The 22,354-nt window shown below is 43.4% G+C and overlaps 1 protein-coding gene across 6 annotated transcripts; it reads left to right on the forward strand.

Annotated features, from left to right (window-relative positions):
• Positions 1-1,561: 1,561 nt before the first annotated feature.
• Positions 1,562-22,118, forward strand: LOC134862417 (microtubule cross-linking factor 3-like). 6 transcript variants are annotated; one of them, XM_063880354.1, is made up of 12 exons: positions 1,562-2,260; positions 2,503-2,727; positions 2,838-2,996; positions 3,332-3,403; positions 3,745-4,064; positions 4,285-4,444; positions 4,804-4,873; positions 5,077-5,623; positions 5,735-5,864; positions 6,233-6,352; positions 9,608-9,775; positions 15,132-15,147. In XM_063880354.1, exons 1-10 carry the CDS (start codon positions 1,562-1,564, stop codon positions 6,305-6,307), a joined length of 2,457 nt encoding a protein of 818 aa, XP_063736424.1. In that variant the 3' UTR covers positions 6,308-6,352; positions 9,608-9,775; positions 15,132-15,147. The 6 variants fall into 6 exon arrangements, with proteins under 6 accessions (XP_063736424.1, XP_063736422.1, XP_063736421.1 ...); XM_063880350.1 differs by lacking the exons at positions 1,562-2,260; positions 2,503-2,727; positions 2,838-2,996; ... (5 more) ...; positions 5,735-5,864; positions 6,233-6,352 and adding exons at positions 8,303-9,345; positions 17,164-17,715; positions 17,972-18,051; ... (1 more) ...; positions 20,770-20,805; positions 20,886-21,077 and having other exon boundaries at positions 15,132-15,419; XM_063880352.1 differs by lacking the exons at positions 1,562-2,260; positions 2,503-2,727; positions 2,838-2,996; ... (4 more) ...; positions 5,077-5,623; positions 5,735-5,864 and adding exons at positions 17,164-17,715; positions 17,972-18,051; positions 18,172-19,939; positions 20,886-22,118 and having other exon boundaries at positions 6,219-6,352; positions 15,132-15,419.
• The last annotated feature ends 236 nt before the right edge of the window (positions 22,119-22,354 follow it).

Consider the following 22,354-nt stretch of genomic DNA (forward strand, 5'->3'; position numbering starts at 1 on the left):
TATTAGGCAAACCATGAGGTTATAGTAATATAGTTACTGTGTGTACAGAAAATCCCACATTCTTGTTAAATGCGCTCTACCTTCAAAGTCTCTTTTCTCTTTGCATAAAAGGCACTGCCCATGGAATATACAACTTTGAAACACCCCCATATTGTCTAGTGTTCAATTTAAATCAATATGCTGAAGGTCAATTCAAATGACAGAATAAAAGGTGAATGTAGAGTTGCGTTTGGCTGCATCCAATGAGAGAGAGAGAGAGAGAGAGAGAGAGAGAGAGAGAGAGAGAGAGAGAGAGAGAGAGAGAGAGAGAGAGAGAGAGAGAGAGAGAGAGAGAGAGAGAGAGAGAGAGAGAGAGAGAGAGAGAGAGAGAGAGAGAGAGAGAGAGAGAGAGAGAATCCTGCCAGCCAGCTCCACTTCTGTGCAGCCTCGGCCCTCCCAGCGATGATGTAATGTCATGAATATTGAAACAGGTTGCTCGATGCTCGGGAGGCGCTCGAGTCAGCTTCCCTTCTGCCTCCCCATCACCACTACCCTTCAGCAGCCGACAAATCAACCAGAAAAGGTAAGAAAATACATCGGTAGCTTCATCATTTCCACGTGATAAACTATTTTCTTCAAAAGCACGTATGTGTTTTAGATAAATGAGACAACAGTAACATGTAATGAAGGGCAAATGTGTGACTGTGGTCCACATTATATTTTGTACTGTCAGGCCTCCAAGGTTGGTTTACTGTTGCTGCTTCCTGTAGTTCATATGTAGAAAAACTCAATGCTTTCATGCTTTTTTGGACACATTTTATTTATCATTTAATCAGCACTGATTGTGTGACGGTCAGCCGATTTGTTGGTGCTTTTAAAGAAACAAGACAGAAGAAAAAAAAAACTCTGCCACTGTGGAACAGGCAATAGAAACGATGTTGCTTCTGATACTTTTATCTTCCATCCATTTGAGTAATGAGTCATCGGGTAGTGGGATATGAGCAGTAACATGATAGCTGACGGGAAATGGCCAAACTCAACAACCTGGATGTGGCTCATCATTTAATATCAAGAAGCTGGACAGTCCTTTGTTTCCTTTGGGTTGTTCGAGGATAAGATCCCACTAGAGGCCATCTGATTCTGTCAACTGAACATAGCATGGTGAATTGAATGGCTTACTGGCTGCTCTAGCTTTAATAGCCAATGACATTGCCGTCTCTTTGCTTTTGTCTCTCTCGCACTGTCGGTAGAAGCGCGAGTGATTGTCTAATTGCCCGAGCTGCAGCTGATCCCACCTTATCAAACAGGGGATGTTTGGCCGGATGCATTATTATTGGTGGTCACGTGTGGGTTGGGTCCAAAACCGCTCAAATCCAGGGCGTTTAATTAACCAAATCATTTCAGTTTACACTCAAGTGTAACAAACTTGGATTACTTGATCGTACTGCTGAGGCTTGATATTTAGCCTTTATCACATCCATCTTCTGTCGCTTTAAGGTGTGAAAAGTCCATTGTTTTCCATCTGCAGCGATACTGGTGTAGGGTATGGATATTGTTGGGGATGAGCTGAACCTTTGACACCATGATGAACTCATCGCAGCCAGACAATAGCAGCCGGAAGCAGCAGCAGCAGCGGTCCTCGTCCCCAGCCGGCTCTAAAGACGGGGGATCTAAAAACATGCAGAAGGGCAGCACCTCGTCAAAACCCATCGCGTCAAAGCAGGGTGGAGGAGGGAGAAGCAGCCGAGGTCATTCCCCGGTTTCAACAGGCAGGGAGCGGCAGGCCGGAGGCGCTTCTGCCGTCAGAGGCGCGGCAGCTGTCCAGGCTGCTGGTGCTGAAAGCCCGACGCTGAGCAGAGGCGTTATCCACACACCGGAAGACTCCCCCCTCCTTGTTGCTGATGCCTCCTCGCCTTCCAGAGCAGATCCAAACCGCGTCGTCTCTGACCAGCCTTGCGCATCTAAATCCCCCAAACTGAGGAGCAAAAACCCGAAGGGAGGGGAGGCGGCGACAAGCAGCAACAAGAAGAGTCCCAAAGGCACAATAGGCTGTGGACCTGGTTTCTGGAAGGAGGGATGCTTGCAGTCCGAGCTAATACAGTTCCATTTGAATAAGAGCTTGGGGAAGAAAGGGACAAAGATGCAGACAAAAACAGCATCACCGCCCGCCTCAGAGCCAGAGCTGTCACCTGAGCCTGAGTGTCCACAACCGGCTCCACAGCCAGACCAGGGACTGCAAGAAGACATAGAGAGGCTGGAGGATGAAAACGAGGATTTAAAGGTATATTTTTTACATATTGCAAGCATAATCACGTTATTACTTTATAGAAAACTGGCATTACTAGCTTGTATCACCTGTTGTATTTGCTGTCAGGCTGTATTATAGGCAACTGCACATATAGCTGAATGCTTTCTGTTTGCAAATGATTTAATGTAAAGGTCAGGACCAATTTTCATTGAGGGAGACAGGTTAGTTCTAACCATATTGAGATGCATTTTAATATTTTCCTCTTGTTATGCTAGACTGAAATCGAGGAGATGCGGGCAGAGATGGATGAGATGCGGGACACCTTTTATGAGGAAGACGCCTGCCAGCTGCAGGACATGCGCAGGGAGCTGGAGAGAGCCAACAAGAACTGCAGGATCCTTCAGTACCGGCTGAAGAAGGCAGAGAGGAAGAGGCTCCGGTTTGCAGACAGTGGCCAGGTGGACGGAGAGCTTCTCAGAAGTCTGGAGCAAGACCTCAAGGTGAGTCTAGCCAGCTGAGCATCATTCTATACATGTTAACCATCTCTATCAATATTACAACTTCTCTCTTTCCATCACATCTGTGTCTTCTCTTTCGGTTCTTCTCCCAGGTGGCTAAAGATGTGTCTGTGCGCTTGCACCACGAGCTGGAGAATGTGGAGGAGAAGAGGACGAGGACAGAGGACGAGAATGAAAAGCTGAGGCAGAAGCTGATAGAGGTGGAGATCACCAAGCAGGCCCTGCAGAATGAACTGGAGAAAGCCAAAGAGGTGAGGAAATACCAAATGTGTTCTTCATCACTTGGTAAGATGAAGAGAGGGTAAACAAAACATGATACTGTTTAACTCGATTCTTTTTAGGATAAGCGAATCACTTACAAATATGATAAAAATGAATAACAAATACTAGTTCTGTTTTTGTGTGTGTTCTGATCTCTGGGAGCACTATGATTAAAATATTTTACCAGAAACGTTCTCGAGGGCGGCTTTCAACAATCCTGTTTTTCAAATACTGAGCCTTCAGTGCTACATAAACCTGGATGATAGCCCTGCCTTCAGTAAGAAAACATTAAACTGATGATGATGTAACTGCTGTTTCCCTGTAGCTTTCACTGAGAAGGAAAGGAAGCAAGGATGGGCCGAAAGCAGATAGAAGGACTCCACAGACTCCTATTGAGGTGAGTCAGCATTTAAAATATATTATAAAATTATAAACTCAACAGAAATGTATAATAATGAGGTTGTTTTGCAATGCAATTCTCAATTAATACCACAATGCAATGCACAAGAGTTATAATGTTTAGGTGAGTGAAAAGAACACAACAACAACAACAACAACAACAACAACAAGTCTATCTTCCCATTATAACATGTGCTGAGGCATTAAAACGGATCCCAGAAATGTAATATCAAGCATGCTACCTAACTCATTAGAACTCTCACTGTTGACTTTGTGAAAGTAAACCCCTAAAAACCAACTGTAATGAGCAAATAAAGAACCTCTGTTCCCACACCACAGGAAGAAAATGAAGATTTGAAATGCCAGCTTGCCTTCATCAAGGAGGAAGCCATCTTGATGAGGAAGAAAATGGCAAAGATTGACAAGGAGAAGGACCGACTGGACCATGAGCTGCAGAAGTACCGCTCCTTCTACGGGGACGTGGACAGCCCTCTGCCTAAAGGTGAGGCTGGAGGGCCCCCCACCACCCGAGAGTCAGAGCTGAAACTCCGCCTGCGCCTGGTGGAGGAGGAAGCTAACATCTTGGGCAGGAAAATTGTGGAGCTTGAGGTGGAGAACAGGGGGCTGAAGGCTGAACTGGATGACATGAGGGAAGACAGGTACTTGGCTTTCATTCAAGATTAAAACAGTAGGAAAGACCACATTTAGTGATAGTTTAAAAACATACTACTCCCAATACAATACATAATTTGTGACAAGAGAATGTTTCAACATGGTTGAGCATAACCAGACTGTATGAGGACACTTCTAAAAATAAAGTTGAAAAGAAGTGTTTGTTTATGAAATGTCACACGCTATGAATGTTTCTTCCTCTCCTAGTCTGGCAGCAGCAGGAGTGGATGGTTCTGGTGTTGGAGGTCAGCAGTGCAGAGAGCAGGGCGAGGCCTTGTCAGAGCTGAGGCAGCAGCTTCAGTTGGTGGAGGATGAGGCAGAACTTCTCCGCAGGAATTTAGCAGATGTAGAAGAAGAGAACAAAAAGGTACAGTATGTGGTACGCTCCAAAAAGGGCCAATTCATACAGTTCCATATGGAAAGACTCACCAATTTCTATCACAGGGTTTGTCTATCTTGAAATGGCAATGTACTGCAAATATCATATGACCTAGGCTATGTTTTGTTATATTACTCAGCAACATAAAACTGCTTTAATTTCAGAGACCTACGATGTAAAGTGTCTCCTCTTTTTTTGTGTATCTCGTGCTATTTTGGGCATCATCAATGACATTGAGGCCTTTTTAAGTATGTCTGTTACGTAAGCCTAAGAAAGGCAAATGTATGAAGTGTTTACACTTGCAGCACTTAAGAGCAATTGGGGATAACATTCAGTTTCATCTCTAGGTGACGAATGAACTCAATAAACTGAAATACAAGGCTGGATCCCATGAAGCTGGATCGAGACATGGAGGAGGTTTGTTTGTATTTCATATTTCAGTAAGTCATTGTTGCAGGGGAAACAAACTGCATTGCCAAGAAGGAGATGACTGCTCCTTTTAGCTTGACACATCTTTAGCCAGTGAAAAACTGTGTTTCACAAAGCCTCCAGGAGCTGCACATTTAAGTCTCATTTGCGGAGGTGTTCTACTTTTCATTGTCGCCTTGTTTCAACCCCAGGAGGAGCTGACCCCGCTAAAATGGAGGTCCTCCAGGAGGAGCTGAAAGCAGCACGTCTGCAGATCAATGAACTGAGTGGCAAAGTCATGCAGCTCCAGTACGAAAACCGTGTGCTGCTCTCCAACATGCAGCGCTACGACCTGGCATCCCACCTGGGCATCCGAGGCAGCCCTCGGGACAGTGACGCAGAAAGTGATGGAGGACGGGACGATGACACCCCCTCTGCATCAGCTTCCTCCCCTCGCCTCCTCCCTCCCCACCGCAAGCGTGAGGGCCCTATAGGAGGGGAGAGTGACTCAGATGAGGTGAGGAACATCCGCTGCCTCACCCCGACACGTTCCCTTTTCTCACCTGTAGACAGTCGTTTTTTATCGAGAAGCCTGAAGGACCGGCAGCAGATGATAGACATCCGCATTGAGGCGGAGAGGCTGGGTCGGACCATCGATAGGCTCATCACGGACACCAGCACTATTATCGCCGAGGCACGGGTATTCGTCACCAACGGGGAGCTGTTTGCCAGGCTGGAAGATGATGAGGAAGGTGGCAGGTATTAGACACATTAAAGTGGTTAGGAATCACCCCATTAAACTCACCCTCACCCTTTCTTTAAGTACAGGCAATATGTCAAGTCCAAACACACTGTACCTGTGCTCCACAGGATCAGAGAGCATGAGCTGCTGTATCGAATCAACGCCCAGCTGAAAGCCTTCAGGAAGGAGTTGCAGAGCTTCATAGACCGGCTGGATGTCCCCAGGCAGGAGGATAAAGAGGCTGAGGAGCCACTGTCTGTAAGATAATGCGAACACTTGATTGAACCCCGCATTTCTGTTTTCTTATACTGTATGCACTTGTTCTAACTACTTGTCAATCTGCCTCTCACTCTCTCTATTTCTATTTTTCCCAACCTTTTTATTTAATGGCCATCCATCCAGATGTTTCAGCCCATTATTTTGCTGATCCTCATTCTTGTTCTGTTTTCCTCACTTTCTTATGCCACCATTTTCAAACTGGTATTCCTTTTCACCCTCTTCTTTGTTTTGTAAAGCAAACCCTCAATATCATGTTATGTTGATTTTTATTATTTTATTATTATTATTATTATTGTTTGTACTTATTTGTTCATCTTAATTCTGTTCTTTTGGGCATGTCACATAAGGTCACTCAAGGTACAGGACATTCATTCTCATTTTCCATGTACGATCCAAGCCACCCAACTACTAGATGCTTTTAACATTTTCTGGATGAAAAACATCTCGGAGCGACATTGCACTGTTAGGTGAGTACGTCATTAAACCTAATGTAATCATGTTATTCCCAGCATTGATCTGTCCAGTTTCAACCTGAGCAGAGCTCTAACCAGCTACAATAATTGAAAACAGTTTGCAGGTACTTTAATTGAATTAAAAAAGTTATGCTGACAGGTGTTTTTTTTCTAGTGGAGCTTTTATTGGGTTAGAAAAATCTCCCTCGACACCGGCTTGAGTTTCAATAATCAGTATGTATGTATTTACTTCTTGCAAGAAAGGAAGTACTCATCATATACAGCAATATGGTACAACTAGTTTCCCGAACAGTGTCCTCCACTCACTTATATACAGAGGGCGTTTTTCAGTCACAAGATGGAGGAAACTGGTTCAAAGCAGTATTCTATGCTTTGTTCAAGATATCTGAGAAATTATCATCCCCCTAGAAGCCAAACATCAGCTTAAACTTCGTCACATAGTTATCATATGCCTGTAACAGTGTGTCATGCTTACCTTCTAGGAGGGCAAACATCCTGTCATATACATTGTCATATACTTGGACCTTTGTTATCACGGGCACTTCTGTATCCTTGAATAAACACATTCAGTCCTTTCTCATCAGTCTGTAAAGCCAAAAGGTCAAAAGCTTTTGTTTAAGAAAACTATACCATATCTACTGCACATGTGTATTTCTGAATTTGTATGAAAGACTACAGCAATAATAAGGTTTATGAGCAGTACATTGCTCTTTCTGAAGTTTATATTAGGGCAATGCACACAGACTACACACTCAATTTCCCACTGAAAAAAATAACATTGTCATACACTCACCCTCTGACTTAAAAAACAAACGTCAGGTTTCAATTTCTTGACAGATAAAATGTCAACATCATCTGTAACAAATCATCATAATGTCAGTGGGGAATAGTTTAGGAGTGTTGGCATTTTACCATTTTGGGGGTTTTATGTGACTTTCAGAGTTGTGTACATTTCACGGGTGGGTCTGAAAATTCTGTTCGGACCTGACCACCAGGACGGGGATGGAACCGCTCCACTTCTTTCATCCCACCGGTGGGATGTTCTACGTCACATATGAGGGCCAGCTGTGTTGAGAGGGAGGGGGAGAGACAGGAAAAGAGAGAGAAAAAGAGGATTTTATTCTCGTTATTGAAAGCATCGTTTCAGCTGTAGGCTTCTCAGTTGTTTTTGACTACTGCATTCCAGTCAAGAGATCAGTTCAGATACTTCGCTGACCAAAACACTATTGGATCTTTTTAAGGAATTAATTGCAACATTCAATACGATATTACAGGAAGAGGTAAGGGTGTTTTTTTAATCCAAACGACACATGGTTCGTATGGCTTCAGACAGTGGAAGATGTGAACAGTTTCAAGTTTGTTTTGGCGCTCGAGGAGAATATTTGAAAATCACACGTATGCAACACCCGCGCTTATAAGTTGCACGTTTCTAGCAACCTACTATGTCAAGAAATACAAACGAGCAACAACATATATTTTTCGTTCCTGACGTTGCAAACGGGCTTCTGTAAATTGTGGCTAACTTCAGCGACTTGTGTTATCTCTATCAAGATGAACAACATATCCTCTGTTCGCTTTCCTCGTGATAGTCATCCACCTTTCGTGCTCAAGTAGCAGAGAAATGGCAGCAGGGTGGGAATTCGCCTGCTACGACGAGAACATGTAGGGAAATTTGCTTTTTACAGGCAAGGTAAGACGCAACCGTTAGTTTTCTAAAAGTGAACTGACATTTGTGTCAACTTTTCTCCCCTCGTGTCTTCTATGGTTTGTAACAAGGTCTGAAATGAGTGACAGTTAGCATACAGATGTTTTGACGGCGTAAGTTGATTGTGTTGCCATTCGCACAGCGCAAGGTGTTTTGCCTCCACTAACTACAGTAACCCGTGCTTCCTCGAGCTATCTGACTAGGAAAATAAACTCATGGTTACAGCGGGTAAAAATACTCCACTGCTCTTACATCAGTGCTGCTCCGTGATATTTTGGGACTTCTCCCATTCGCGTACGAGTGGTTACTGGGTGTCTGTCTGTCTGTCTGTCTGTCTGTCTGTCTGTCTGTCTGTCTGTCTGTCTGTCTGTCTGTCTGTCTGTCTGTCTGTCTGTCTGTCTGTCTGTCTGTGCCAAACCTGGACTGTCGCCCACAACGACTCGGGGGTGAGAGACAACACTTCGCGGCCTCAGATATCGACGTTAACATGTTAAGGGGAAACAGGGGTGCAGCAGTGTGGAAGTACTCGAGATAAAAGAGGAAAAAGAGGACACCATGGGGACTCTGGCACCAGAATGACAGTTTGACCTTGTCTCCGTGAGGACATGGAAGGGACTGAAGCGTCCAGTCCCACCGCCTGTGTGAGCACCGCGTTGGCTGCTGCGGGGCTGACGGGGGATTTGGCTGGCTGTGGATAATTGTTGCTTTCAAATTGGACATGGCAATGTGTGCTGTTAAACTATATCAAGAAACATTTGAACTTGTCTTTTACAAAGCAAAAATGAAGACTTTCAAAATAGCTTGGTGATCAGCATTTAAACATTTATCTCATCAAGTTAATGTATTATTTTAATTCACTGGAGAAATGTGGAGTGCGTTTATGAACGGCTCGGGGATCCACGGTGGGGGCGTCGCAGGCGGGGGCGTCCCGTCTCAGGGATGGGAGTTTGTGCCGTGCTCCAGGATGGACAGGCCAGATAGAGGCAGGGGCAAAAATCGCAGCCCATCGAGGAGGATCTCTTCTCCGCCCACCGTCTTCAGTCACATCTACGACTCGCAGTTCTCTGCTACGGTAGAAGGTGGAGCAGGGACACAGCTTGAGGTCCTCAGGGGACAAATGTGGCCGGGTCCCGATGCCCAGCAGCAGCAGCAGCCGCCGCAGCAAACACAACAAGCGCGGCTTAAAAAGAAATTGGAGGATTTGAAAAAGCGACACGTACAGGATAAGGAAGAATGGATTCGAGAGAAGGAGTCATTGTTGAGAGAAGTTGCTGACATACAAGTGATTGGAAATATTTACTACCCCTTTGAAAGCTAAACATAGCTCTGTGTGTGCCTTTAGTGCTGGTGGTACACATTCTTCTGTATGAGTAATGTATGGGGGGTTGCAGTTTGTCAGTGGTATATAATTAGATATGATAGTATTTATTATCAAGTGTTTCTTTAGATACTCTAATTGAACTGTGCAAAAGGCTAACCTTTCACTATACAAGCTCATATGGCATATTTGGTTGACAAGATCGCTGCAAACTGTTTCCATGCAGGGAGGGGAGAATAGAAGGATTTTGCTGGACCTGAAGACGGTTTTGGATGAAGTGCAGGTGGAGGTGAAGAGAGAGGAGGAGAAGAGGAGCGAGCTCCAGCTGCAATACACCAGAGACAGGTGTGCCTGGGATCTGGAGAAGGCCGAGCTGAAATGCAGGATTGCACAGGTAACTTAGCACAAGTGATTATAATGATGGTTATGATAGGGAGTTGTGGATAGAATAAGTCTTTATTCAAAAGTCAGGTGCAGAGTTGAAGAGAGTGTGTGTGTGTATGTGTGTGTGTTTTCGAGAAATGTATTCAATACTTTATATATTGCTGTGCAGGTGCATGCACTATTTCTGGACAAATAATAAAATAGTAACACTACACTTACCAAGTACTGGTAATATGCATTGTTGCACTTTAATACATATTGTTTGTCGTGTGTTAAGTATTTTCTCATGTGTGTGCATGTGTAGCCAGTTTGGTGTAAATTGGGATGGCCTCGTTTGCCAACCACGTCAGGGTGATAAGTCACTCTGGCATCCATCCAACTTCAGCCTGAGCTTAGACAAAAGATTTGCACATAGGAGGCAAAACTATATCCCCCCTCAGCCAGACACATACACCCGACTTGGCTCTTAACAGCCAACTCTCAATAGATGAAACATTAACCTTTTTTTTTTTATGGAAAGAAAATACTCAGAGGTTAAGATGCATACCAGTGCCACGCTGTGTCAGGCATTGCACGGAACACTTGAAGGACCATGAATGGCTATTCTTCAAAGCACTGTGGCATGAATGGATTTTTTCTGGTTGCATCAGTAGATGGATTTCTTTGGTTGCCTTTTTAGAAGTCTAAACCTGATGAGAAGAAAAGAAAACTTTAGATCCTGCTCAGTGTTAGTTCCCTATACGTGCTGGCAGTCTTTGTGTGTCTCAGCTCTTGCCATACCTCTAGTTTTTTATGATATTGTGACGACAGTGTCTCATTATCTGCCAGTCGAGCCCCATATGATTCCTATCACAGACTTTAAACTGATTGGTCACGCATTCAACCATCACACAGCTCTTCTCTTGTTGGGTCTACAAAGCTTTTTTGAGTGGAGTGATGAAGATCAGAAATATAATGCTGGAAATGAACAAGGTGGTGCAAGACCACTGCTGACACGATGTCACAGGAATGCAACTTAAGCCACTTCTTCACACAATGCACTGCATCCCTGTTACTTATCTAGACACTACCCTGAGGAGGAAAATGTAAGGACTCAAATATCTGATTTAAGTTCCACCAAAAAATAAACAGACTTTACCTTGTCCTTGTACATATTCAGTAGTAACATGGTTTCCCCTGCCATAGTGTATTCTGGTCTGTGTGAGTAGATCCCACAGTGTTGCTGTTGAGCTCCTCTCTTTGTCCTGCTGGCTCTCTGCCTTCTCACAGTGTGGCTGACAGAGAGCCTTATAAAAACAGAGACATTTACTGTCCTTTTTTGTGTTTGCAAAGCCCATAGTGGCAGTGAGAGAAAGAGGCTTAATCTACTGCATGAGTTTATACCACGCTGACACTGATGTTTATACCAAGATGCTGATGTGCATTTAAGGCAATCTCTATTCAAATTGCCTGTCACTCTGGAGAATAATCAGGTTGTTTTGTTTGGGGCAGCAGAGATTTCATGATGTTTTCTTTCTTTATACATTGGCAAAAAACATTTAGACCACAAACGGACCAAGGGAAATGTGACTTGGAGTTACGCCATGCTGGTCGGGGTAAGCCCCGTTGTAAAAGTTGTTTTGTCTTGATGCCACATCCTGCCACAGTTTATTGTTTTTGGTATGCCTTTACCAAGTACTAATCTACGGGTGCTTGTCAAGTTGTCTGACAAACATTCCCAGCTCAATGATTTAAAATAATAATTTACAGACTTTTGCACCTTTTTTTCCCCCTCAAATTTCTAACAGGTCTAAAACCAAAGTCTGCTGGTCTGATTTTAGAATCAAGACATCTAACATGCATCATAAACAAGGATGTTGAAATTACACTCCCTCTATAATTAGGTAAACGTAGTTTTTTTATTTTTATGAATTGTCCTTAGTCTTTTCATATCTGATGGCCTAAACACACCCCCTGACTAGTAATCTTTCCTTTTCAGCAAACCTCTTCTTATTGAAGTTCATATTGTGGAAGCTCACTTCTTTAAGTTACCTGGTTCAAAAGTTACCAGACCTAACACAAACTCTGTGACTTAGGTCTTGCCACAAGGGTACTGGTAAAAGCAATTGTAAGAAGATCAAAGTCTGCTATGGGCTTTCCTCTGGTGAGACTGCTCATAATTATTGCATAATTGAATACATTTATCTTACCCAATTGGGAAAAAGGCAGTAGTCTTTATGGTTGTCTCTCCTTTGACATCTCTTTTGCAACAAAGCCAGCGTGGCCAGCGTGGCTAAGCAGTTAAGAGCAGTCTAAACAAAAGCAACATTTCATCTTCATTTCTAACATGCTTCACCCATTATTTGTTTGCAAAGAAAACAAGCTTTAGGATTACATCACTATCATGTTTCAAATTAAGGACTTTTGCAGGCTCCTGTGTGAAGCGTCTGCACCTGGCGTTGCTTGTCTGGTTGCAGAGGCTGAGGACTGATAGGAAAGAGAGGAGAGCTGCAAGAAAATGGCTGTCATTTTGTAATCATAAGTGTACAGTAGACTAAACACCAACACGAGTCTCTTGATTATCATACCGTAATGCCATTTATTTTATATATGAATTGCTGAGCAACTGACAGAAGGGCATATCAATACCAAGTGTCAGTAGAGCTAAATGGGTGTAACTTCAATTCACTTGGAAGGGAAATGTGAGCAATTTCAGCATGGGTGAAAAACTCCTCTGTCCTTTTTTCCACATGCTGGCTTCACTCTGCCAGCGCAGAGAAGAGTCCACATTAAGCTCAGAAAGAGAGAAAAACAGAGGGTTTAAAGGAGGTAAAGGGTATTTTGAAGTACCATTTGAATGCTGATACTGATCACTTCGATAGCAACCCAGGGCTTGTAGAATTATCATGCATGTCTGAGAAAAGCCTTTTGGTGCAATCAACATACTGTCAAAGAAGGCTCAACTGAAATCCACACTGCAGTTTTCTATGATAAACCTATTATTGCAGTCATAGCTGGAAAGCTATTTTTTGTTCATTAATGCAATTTGTAGAGAGACTTTACAAAAAAGGCGGCCAGAGGAAAGATTATCCAAGCAGCCAAGTGTATTATACAGACCTAAAGTTAGTGAATGGAACAAGTGGTGGATACTTCAGGACCTGGGTCCAATTTGCTGGAATTTTAAGTCTGGAAGTTCATTGTTAGTGAAATTGTAAGGGGAAAAGCATTTGCGAGTTGTCCTTACGAGAGTCTAGACATACATTATTGCCTAATTGATAAAGTTTCATACATAAAATGTCCCTGACATGTTTTGACATATTTCTTTAGCTGTGGTTTTTATCCTGAAACCAAAGTACTGTTTAGACAATCATTATGTACATTTGAATTTGGCTTTGTTCATACTGCAAGTCATTTATCTGCCATACCATAAATTCTAAGTAAGGTAATCAAGCATCAATGCAGTAGCTTATAAACAGTTGTATGCTTGTTCTATATTTGATATTTTAATCACACAGTCTTCTCCATAGTCGGCTTTGGCTGTGAGTGTAAGTACTGTATGTTGTTTCCACATTCTTTTTGGGGCACTTACCGCAGAATACCAAGCAAGCATCCAAGGTCCCAGGCCGAGGTCTTAGGCCGGATATTTCCTGGCATATTTCTGCGCATGCCTCTGATTTATGAAAGATACTGGCAGCTAGGAGACATCTCACTCTGTCTGAGCAGTCAACTCCCCCTCCTCCGTTTACCTCGTCTCCCAACCTCCCCTTGGAATGTGACTTTGTACAAGGCTGTGTGACCGCTATTTATAGTGGTTCACCGTGGTGACACAGTTACCTTTATGTGCTATACAGTAACGGACGGGGTGTTTAATGGTAGCAGGAGAGGGCTCAGTGAGAATGAGAGAGGTGTGTGTGTGTGTGTGTGTGTGTGTGTGTGTGTGTGTGTGTGTGTGTGTGTGTGTGTGTGTGTGTGTGTGTGTGTGTGTGTGTGTGTGTTCCATAACCAGTTTGCAAATTCAGTTTCTCTTGAGTTTGCCTTAAGAAGACAGTTTCATTTTAATCAATAATAAATCATTCAGCTCTCTAATTTTGACTCATATCCTCTTAACTTTTGCACTCTTACTATTTGTTTACTTTTGGATGTTTAAATAGACTGTCGACAGCAACCATCAGCATCCATCTGTAATTGTGGAGATCTTATAGAAGAGCCACAAGCTGACAGAAAGGGTTGGCTTGTTTTTCTCCACCATAATTTCATGACCCCAGGCCACATGCAGAAATAGCACCGTGGCCGAGGCTTGTAAGAAGGCTTTGGTGGCTGTCTGTGACTGAACACTGAAATAACACACTCATGCTTGCTCGTATGCATTCTTTCCCTCTTTCTTACACACACTACATACACACACATATGCTCAGGTGTTGTCTTGGTCTCTTTCCTGTTCAAGCAAACATTTTTTTCTTATTTTTTTACAAGCAATATTAATGTACATATTTACCGGTAGAACGGACCAATCCACCTACTTAAACACACTCTTATTCTCAAAGACTAAACACAAAAAAGCCTATATAACAGATAATACCCTCTTAAAACAATTACTTTATGTAAACATACAAACCAGACCACCAAGATATAACTCTTTGTCACGTTCAATCGTTTTTTCTCACAGTAAACCCTGACTTGTTTGCAACATTTATTATTCATTCTCAGTAAAGTTGTAACATTCTTTGGTTAATTTCTTGGCCCCACTACAGTGACATTCCCAGGGGAAATGCCCAGGGTATTTTGCTTGAAAATGGCATTGAAAAGAGGCAGAGTAATATCATTACAACAAAAATGTCCAATCGTACCTAATAAAATTGGCCTTTCAGCAATGTTTTTAACAGAATCAGAAAGTCTGTTGTATTTGTGTTGAATGATCCTCTTTGTACAAGTAGCTGTTTCCCTAAAAACTGGCACCCGGAGTATCATTTGATTGAGGCCACATGCATCCTCAGCAGACATATTTCCTGCACTGCATCCTGTGTTAGAGAAGTACCATAGAAAAGAGACTTGAACTCTGACCCCTGTGTGTGAGTTCTTACAGGATATTTTCATCTTTCAATCCCTTCTCTTTTTTCTCTCTTCCCTCCCCTAAACCCACTCGTCCCTGTGGTGCATTATCCCCCCCACTTCCTCCACCTTCTCTTCCTGCCACTCCTTCATTCTCTTAATTCCAATTTCTCTCATTCCTGGCTTGCTTGTCTCGTCATCTGGGGCTCTTTTTTTTTCCTAATCCCTTTTCACCACTCACTTCTCCACTGTCTCTCTCCCACTCTATCCCTTTGCATCTCCCGGCTCCATTCTCTCTCCTCCTCTGTTCCCTTTGCACACCCTGTCTATCTCTTCAGTTAGAGGCTAGAGAGGGTGCTGGTTCGATCAGTGGAGGAGGTCCTCGTCCTGTGGCGTCAGGGAGTGTTCGAGAGCAGCACGGCGAGACATCAACGCTCCGCCGGGAGAGGGAAGAGCAGCGGAGGCTCCTGGAGGACACACACTCCACAGCCATGGACCTGCGCTGTCGCCTGGAGCACAACGAGAGGGACTGGGTGAGGGAGAAAGCCGAGCTGCTGGAGAGGTTTGATTTGGAGAGGAGGGAGTGGGAGTGCCAGCTGAAGGATATGCAGAGGAAAATAGAGGAGGTAACTGTCTGATTTTTAATATTTCTGCATTTTGTCCTAGTTTAATTATTTGGTTTGGGGTTAAGGCTGGATTTAGACATTGATAGACCTTACTTTAATTTAGTGTGATTTAAGGTACTTGTATGTTACCAACTTATAATAAGTGTAATATTCAACATTTATATTTTTACTCTACTTAATTATTTTTAATGTTGTGCTTTTTACTCTACCATATTTGACATCTTTAGTTACTTTACAGATTCAGATTATTAAATAAAAAAACAATAAATAAACATTTATAGATAATTGTAAGTTTAAAAATCCAGCAGCAGTAAAACGAATAGCTGTAATAAACAGATGAACGTATCAATAATCATAATCCAGTATTTAATAAATATGATTCTGAAATGGGCAGCACGTATGTGGGTACCAATACTTTGCTTAAGTATGATTTTGAATTCAGAGCTTGTACTTGTACCAGAATATTTGACTACTTTAACTTGAATAATAGATTTGAATACTCTTCCACCACTGGATTTAGGTAAAAGTAAGGCAAGTGGAAAGCTCGATAAAGTAGAACCATTTCCAAACTTGTGAAATACTAAAAAACGGTGTGTAGGATGTATGGCTTCCTATGCACTGAGCAGAGTGTAACACTTCCCTCCTACACATCCTGTTCAGCATCAACATTGTCAAAACAATAACCCTAATCAGTGCAGCTGCGGAGTGTGAGGAAAGGAAGGAGTGGAAGGAGGAGCGCTCTGCTATTTCTCTGATCTCTGTGTACTGAGACAGAGGCAGTGATTGAGACTAGGACCTGGAGCAATGTAGACGGAGAGCCGGCATGAAACACAAAGACTTATAGAATCGGCCAAATCAGAAAAGAGTTTTCAATCGCAATCAAACTTTATTTTCACATCATTTTAACTAGAACAGAACATTTATTCAAAAGGCGCTCTCTACCAATTCTTTTAATTTTTTTATTTTTTATGAATGACTATTTTTGGAACTATGCCTGATCATGTGAGTTGCCCTTATGATATATTTGTTGTGTTGAATGGTGTTTTAAATGGGAAATAATGGATGAGAAAGTATAAAAGGATTAGATTAGTCAGAACGGGATTCAAGAGCAAATTAAAGGCCCATTAAAAGAGGTACAAACATAAAGAAACAAGTGAATCATGGATGGTAACAATGCCTGAAATCTGACATAGCCAGAGGAGCAGATTAGTGTTTTTAATAAGGCAACCCACACTAAAGTATTTGGACATAGTGCAGAGGCACTGTAACAATTTGCTATGAAAAGAACATGTGGCTCACATTCGTCCCTCGAGACCAGAAAATGAGAGGAAAACAGTCGAGGAATAAAACCGGACTAAAAGGCACCATTCCCATCTAGAAATGGCATGATGGGAAGGGAGCCCAGTCAACATGAAATGCTTACTATTTTGGGATCCCATGGTAGGAGGCCAGAGGTTAGCCAATTGTATTTGAAAGACTTCTTTGAAGGTTTTTTTGTAATCCTTTCTGGGCTAAATATGTTCTTATGATTTGATGCAAGGCTGTCTCCCCATTCCAAATCTGTTTGTGAGTGAGTGTGAGCTAAGACAATATTGCACTGTTCATTAAGTTTTACTATGACATTATTTATATTGTGTGATCATTTCGATCTTGACCCAGTGTAGAAATTCCTCCTTAAAAACACATTTTAGATTACAAAAGGACCATTTTGTGAATACCTTCATTCACTCCTCCTGTTTTCCAGCTGTACTGTGACGTTGGGACCAAGCGAGAAGAAACCAGGCTGGATAGTGGGAGGCAGCACGACAATGATGCTGTTCACAGACTCAGCACCCGCTCAACGAGCACCGTCTCCAGTATGCTCAGTGACAGCGAGGCGCTCAGCAGCAGCAGTCAGTCGGAGCCCGTCACACATCCACCTTTACGCAGTTTCAGTAGCAACAGAAACAGTGGCAGTGAAGTTGTTGGCAGAGACGGTCACCACTCCTCCTGCTTAAACGCAGACAGCCTGAATAAATATATTGATGCTCAGTATACTCAGAATGACCACTCGCAACCTAAACTGCTGGAGGAGTTAAGATACAGAAGCAATTGGCACAAAGACTCAGACTATCATAGCAAGAAAGCTGTGGATATAATGGAGCTGGATGCTATGTTTCCTGGCAGCGGAGTGCAACAAAAAAACATCTCAAATGTCACTGAAGGCAAAGTCCATGTTAATCCTGAAGAAAGCCTTCATTGGGCAGAGCTGAGTTATGGAAGTGAGAAGAAGAAGAACACCACTGCTCTCAATGCTGTGAGTGTTTGGAACTATTTATCTATTTGTTCAAAACAGGCTATACAGTTTGGAAACAATGGTCTGGTCGGCATTACTTTGCTCCTCTTTGCTAGTCAAACTTGTTTGATCATCAGTGTGCTGTATACATATTTCTGTATTTCCTTTGCTCTTTGAACATATAATCCCCTTTATCTTCCTCATCTTCAAAGTTGTATTTGTGCAGTTCTTCAACAACACATTATACATCATGTCTGACTGTCCTCCCTGTGCTCAGGCTCTGAAGGAGATAGCCCGTGTCAGCGAGGAGCTTTGCAGCTACCAGGATGAGATCAGGAAGAAGAGTGGGGATAAGAGGTAAATAAATCCTCTCTGCTATGTTCACGTCCTGGCTTCAGAAGGAAACCATGTTAATCACTGTGTCCGTTTTGTTTTGCTGCTCTAGCTTTAAAACCTAATGCTTTTTATTCCCTTCAGGACACAATCTGAATCCCTGACCCTACCTGAGGAAAGTGAGAAGTTGTTCGGTCACGATAAAACCCCACTGGAGGTGGATGATCCTCCCTGCGACCTCGGCCAGATTTATGATGACTTTCGGGCCTTGGAGAAGGAAAACTGGATCACTATGTCACCAGATAACACCTGGCGGGCCGACAGGGGGCCGAGCAAATCCTGGAGAGCAAACTCAGCTGATCCAGACAGCTACAGAGAAACACAAACGAGCCCTGGACTACTCTCTGAGATTGATACGGAGGCTCCACCCATCCCTTCCCGCATCTCCTCCTGGATTCAGAGCTCCCCCACCCACCCAGACACAGCTCACCACCTCTACATCCCAGAATCCCCCATGGCCACAATAGGGAAGTGCCAAAGCCCCTGTGTAATCGTGGATAAAAAATGTAGCAGCCCGTCTATTGTCAGGAAGTTCGAGGCTATGCTGCAAGAAAACGAAGGAAAGGTTTTGAAAGACGGCGTTGTAGAATCCTGCGCTGTGCCTACAAACTCTGAACGTTTTATGGGCTGCTGCCACAACCGCTGGTCCTGTGATGCAAGCAAGTTTACCGGCAACAAGCTGTCCACACAAGGTACTGTCCAGAAGAGCTTCTCTGAAGTCAACATATTGACTGCCGGAAAAGATATATGCCCAGGAAACCATAAAAGCCCAGCACCAGAAATGCCTACGACTGTCAAAGAATTACCTTTAGATCTGCTCTTTTCCTCTCTTGAAATACCACCTGCCGCCCCCAACCTCAAGGGCTCCAGAAGAAACATACTGCTGGAGCAAAAAACTGCTGAGTTCAACAGAACGTTGTTTCAGGCTGAGATGGGCCGTGGCGTAAAGGAACAGCACAGTTTAACAGCAGCAGATGTTGGCAGACAACCAGTCTTTTCACCAACTTGTGCATCCAATGAGATTTTACCTCCCAGGGAGACGCCAGGTCAGCCACATTGCACTGGTGTCACCACAATGGTCATGGGTATGCGTCCCGATGTCATATTATCTCCCTCCACCTCAAATGCAACACCTCAGAACCCCAAGGTCCAGCCAAGGCAAATGAGATGTAGTCCTGAGGGTCAAGAGGACAGAATGAAGCAAGAAATCCCCTCTGAACCTTCATCTGAACAGAGTAAAGTCAGGGAGGCTGCAACAATCCTCTCCCCTGCAACCCGTTCTGAGGTCACGCACAAAGTTCCTACAGCGAACAGTCCTTCCAGGAAAACACATCACAAAGCGGCTACAGAGCCTCTCTTCCCTGAGCCTGCAAATACCCAGCCACGTCAGAATGGGGACACTCACAGCTCCAAGAACGGGAATCCCCATGGAGCAAAGTCTCAGTCTGCCCGAGGTGGTGTCTCACTCCAGACACAGCCAGGGCAGCAGGCACAGCCAAAGCCTGTTCCTCCTTCCCAGTCGGACTCCTCCAGACTCGGGCCTCGAATGATGAACGACCATCCCTGGAAGGCCCTCACTCTGGCTGCATACCCACGGCCTGAGGGATCCAGGTCCAACTACGGGGCGGTGGAAAGGATTCTGAAGAATTACGAGAGCGCCGCCCGGGCTCAGCTGAACCAGAGCCAGCCTAACGTCAAGCAGGACATAGAAGTGGATATGCTGGACATGAACCCTCTGCACTTACCCCCCACTCTGAGACACACGCAGACCTCACACAGCTCACACACCACACACTCACAGCTCAGCAGCCACAGCACCATGTGTGTGGAAGAGGTACATCTAACAGTGCAGGTGGGTAGAGTCTGAAAAAGACACACTGTCACATACACGCATTGCAACTGTGCTATTCACTGTGCAGATGTTAACATTTAGGCAGTACTATTGGAATAACATACGTAAGTTTGCATTTTGTTATGCCCTAATTGAGTCAAATATATTTTTAAGGCCAATTAAACCAGTGAACCTGGTTGAACCCACACGTTCTGTTTTATTTCTTTCTGAAACACTAAGCAATTGCCCTTGACTGAGGACAGCTCCGGTGGGAATGTTGTTTATTTCTGGTATGTGCTAAGAGACAGAAGCGGGCCAGAGCCTCCATTATTATCGGTGCATCTGGGCCATTCCATTGCTTAAAGGCTCCTAACAAAAGGAACTGGCATCTAAAGTACTTGGCAGGAGGTTTCTCACCCTCATCAACACGTCTTTCATCTCCCATTCCTTCCACGGGGCCCCGTAGTAGAAGTGTTTTTCTGGCCTTTGTCTGGTAATTACAGAAGTATCTGCAAGGAGCCAGCTGACTAAATGCCCTTGGCAGAGCACTGAAATGAGAAAGCTGAAGCGATTACGCCACTTAAAAGTCTTGCAAATAGAAAAATTGTGGGGGCAATTATCAAGGCAATTTTATTTGACCTCATGAAAAGAATGTAATCGGAGGAGCGCACTTGGGTTCAACCTCAACCGAGGAGCGCTGTCCAAAATTAAATGCTGAAGAATCTATAGATCTGCAGCCAGGGTTCCAGATATTCCACCTCAGATGCTTTCCTCTCAAATGGGATCTACCTGTGTGACCTTTCCACATGAGCATGTCCCTGTTTGTGAAATATGCCTGTTGTTTCCCCTAGGCGCAAGAAGACTTCAGATGGAACACGTGACAAAATGTAAAGTATCTTAGTGTGTTTTTAATTGTTGATAGAACGGTGTGATAATCCTAAATGGTAATGCATTTGTTTGTCCACAGGACAACGAAGAGACCTCCAACTCCTCCTGTGCTCAGAAGAACTTCTCGAGGCCCGCCCGTCCTGCCAACAGACGCCGCCCCTCCCGATGGGCCAGTCGCTCTCCCACCTCCTCCTCCTCACCCTCCCCCTCTCCCTCCACCACCCCCGTTGTGCCGCCATCCTTCCCCCTCCACAAACACAGTTCCTCTTTTACCTACTCACATGCCTTCCACATAGAGACTGTCATTATCTGATAACCTCTGAACACTTTTCATTACTGATGTACATACCAAACCCTTCTTCACTCCTACAGACTCAGAAGTGCTTTAGTTTTTATTTCACTCTCACTTTTTAGAATGTATGTGGCCTCCAGTGGAGCCTAACTGAGCAAGAACGCGAAGAAAAGGATCTGAAGCAGCATCACGTATTCAGTGGAGTGAACACATCACGCTCATTTATTCGTGCCAACCCTTTGAATGGATGTCCTACGCTCAGGATTCTAGCCTTGACTAGTGTAGCCTTGCAGATGTACCCTCCACTTCGGTCTTATATATACTGTATTAACAAAGTGATGCTTGCTCATAGTCAAAGGATCCAAAAACTTCCAGCCAAAGGAAATCCAGAATGGTGTATTTACTAGTACTTTGTTTTGTAAATTGCGGGCAACATGTTTGTGTGCTTTTTGCACAAAATATGCTGTTACACAAACAATATGCAGCATCATGGTGTAGAGCAGAGATTTCCCTTAAGCATCTCTGTGTGCTGAACCAAGCAGTGTTGGTTTCTGCCTTCTTCAATATTACCCACAGTACATGCCTGGACCGTACCTTGATGTAAACACTTAGCTTTACATTCACGACTGGCTTTATTCTTTTCTCATTACAGGAACAAAAATGTGAATGTGAGGTGTTTTTTTTATAACTTTGTACCAAAGCCTGGTTCCTTATGTGCATTTTCCTGATTTAAAAATGAAATGCATTGTTTGTTATCACATTTGTTTTGCTTTCCTCCCATTGCTGATGTTTTCCAACATCAATCATGAGAGCCTTCTTTTGTGCATAGCAGTGATTACCACGCTTGATGAAAGAAAAAAAGATTAAAAAGCGTTTTTCTACTTTTACTAACTCTGAATAGTCACATATCAGGACATTACTCAGCTGAGCAGTACAGTTTTTGGGTCAAAGTGATGAATCATATCATGATGAAGGTGATGCCTTTGCTGTTCTTTTTGTGTAATAAACATAAGGACTGAATGATTTTTCTTCTTTTTTCACTTTACACATTTGTATTTTATTCGACTGTTACTGACAAAAAGTGATTCATAGGCAGCTCAAACCCATTTATCCAGCGTGACTGTGGAAGCAGCATTACAGAATAACATTATAAAGGGAGCATTATTATAAAGTAGTATTTCAAAAGTTGCTGCAGACAAACTCCCTTAACTATATCCAATTATCTACCATAAATGAGTTTACAAAAGATATGCTAA

This window comes from Eleginops maclovinus, chromosome 3 (genome assembly GCF_036324505.1).
Source record: "Eleginops maclovinus isolate JMC-PN-2008 ecotype Puerto Natales chromosome 3, JC_Emac_rtc_rv5, whole genome shotgun sequence".
Lineage (NCBI taxonomy): Eukaryota > Metazoa > Chordata > Actinopteri > Perciformes > Eleginopidae > Eleginops > Eleginops maclovinus.

Bases quoted from the DNA above. Each gene is read 5' to 3' on its own strand.
- LOC134862417 (XM_063880349.1), top strand. From the start codon at position 8,929: ATGTGGAGTGCGTTTATGAACGGCTCGGGGATCCACGGTGGGGGCGTC. The intron at 9,346-9,607 runs GTGATTGGAAAT...GTTTCCATGCAG, and splicing joins GAGAAGTTGCTGACATACAA to GGAGGGGAGAATAGAAGGAT. The intron at 9,776-15,131 runs GTAACTTAGCAC...CTATCTCTTCAG, and splicing joins TGAAATGCAGGATTGCACAG to TTAGAGGCTAGAGAGGGTGC.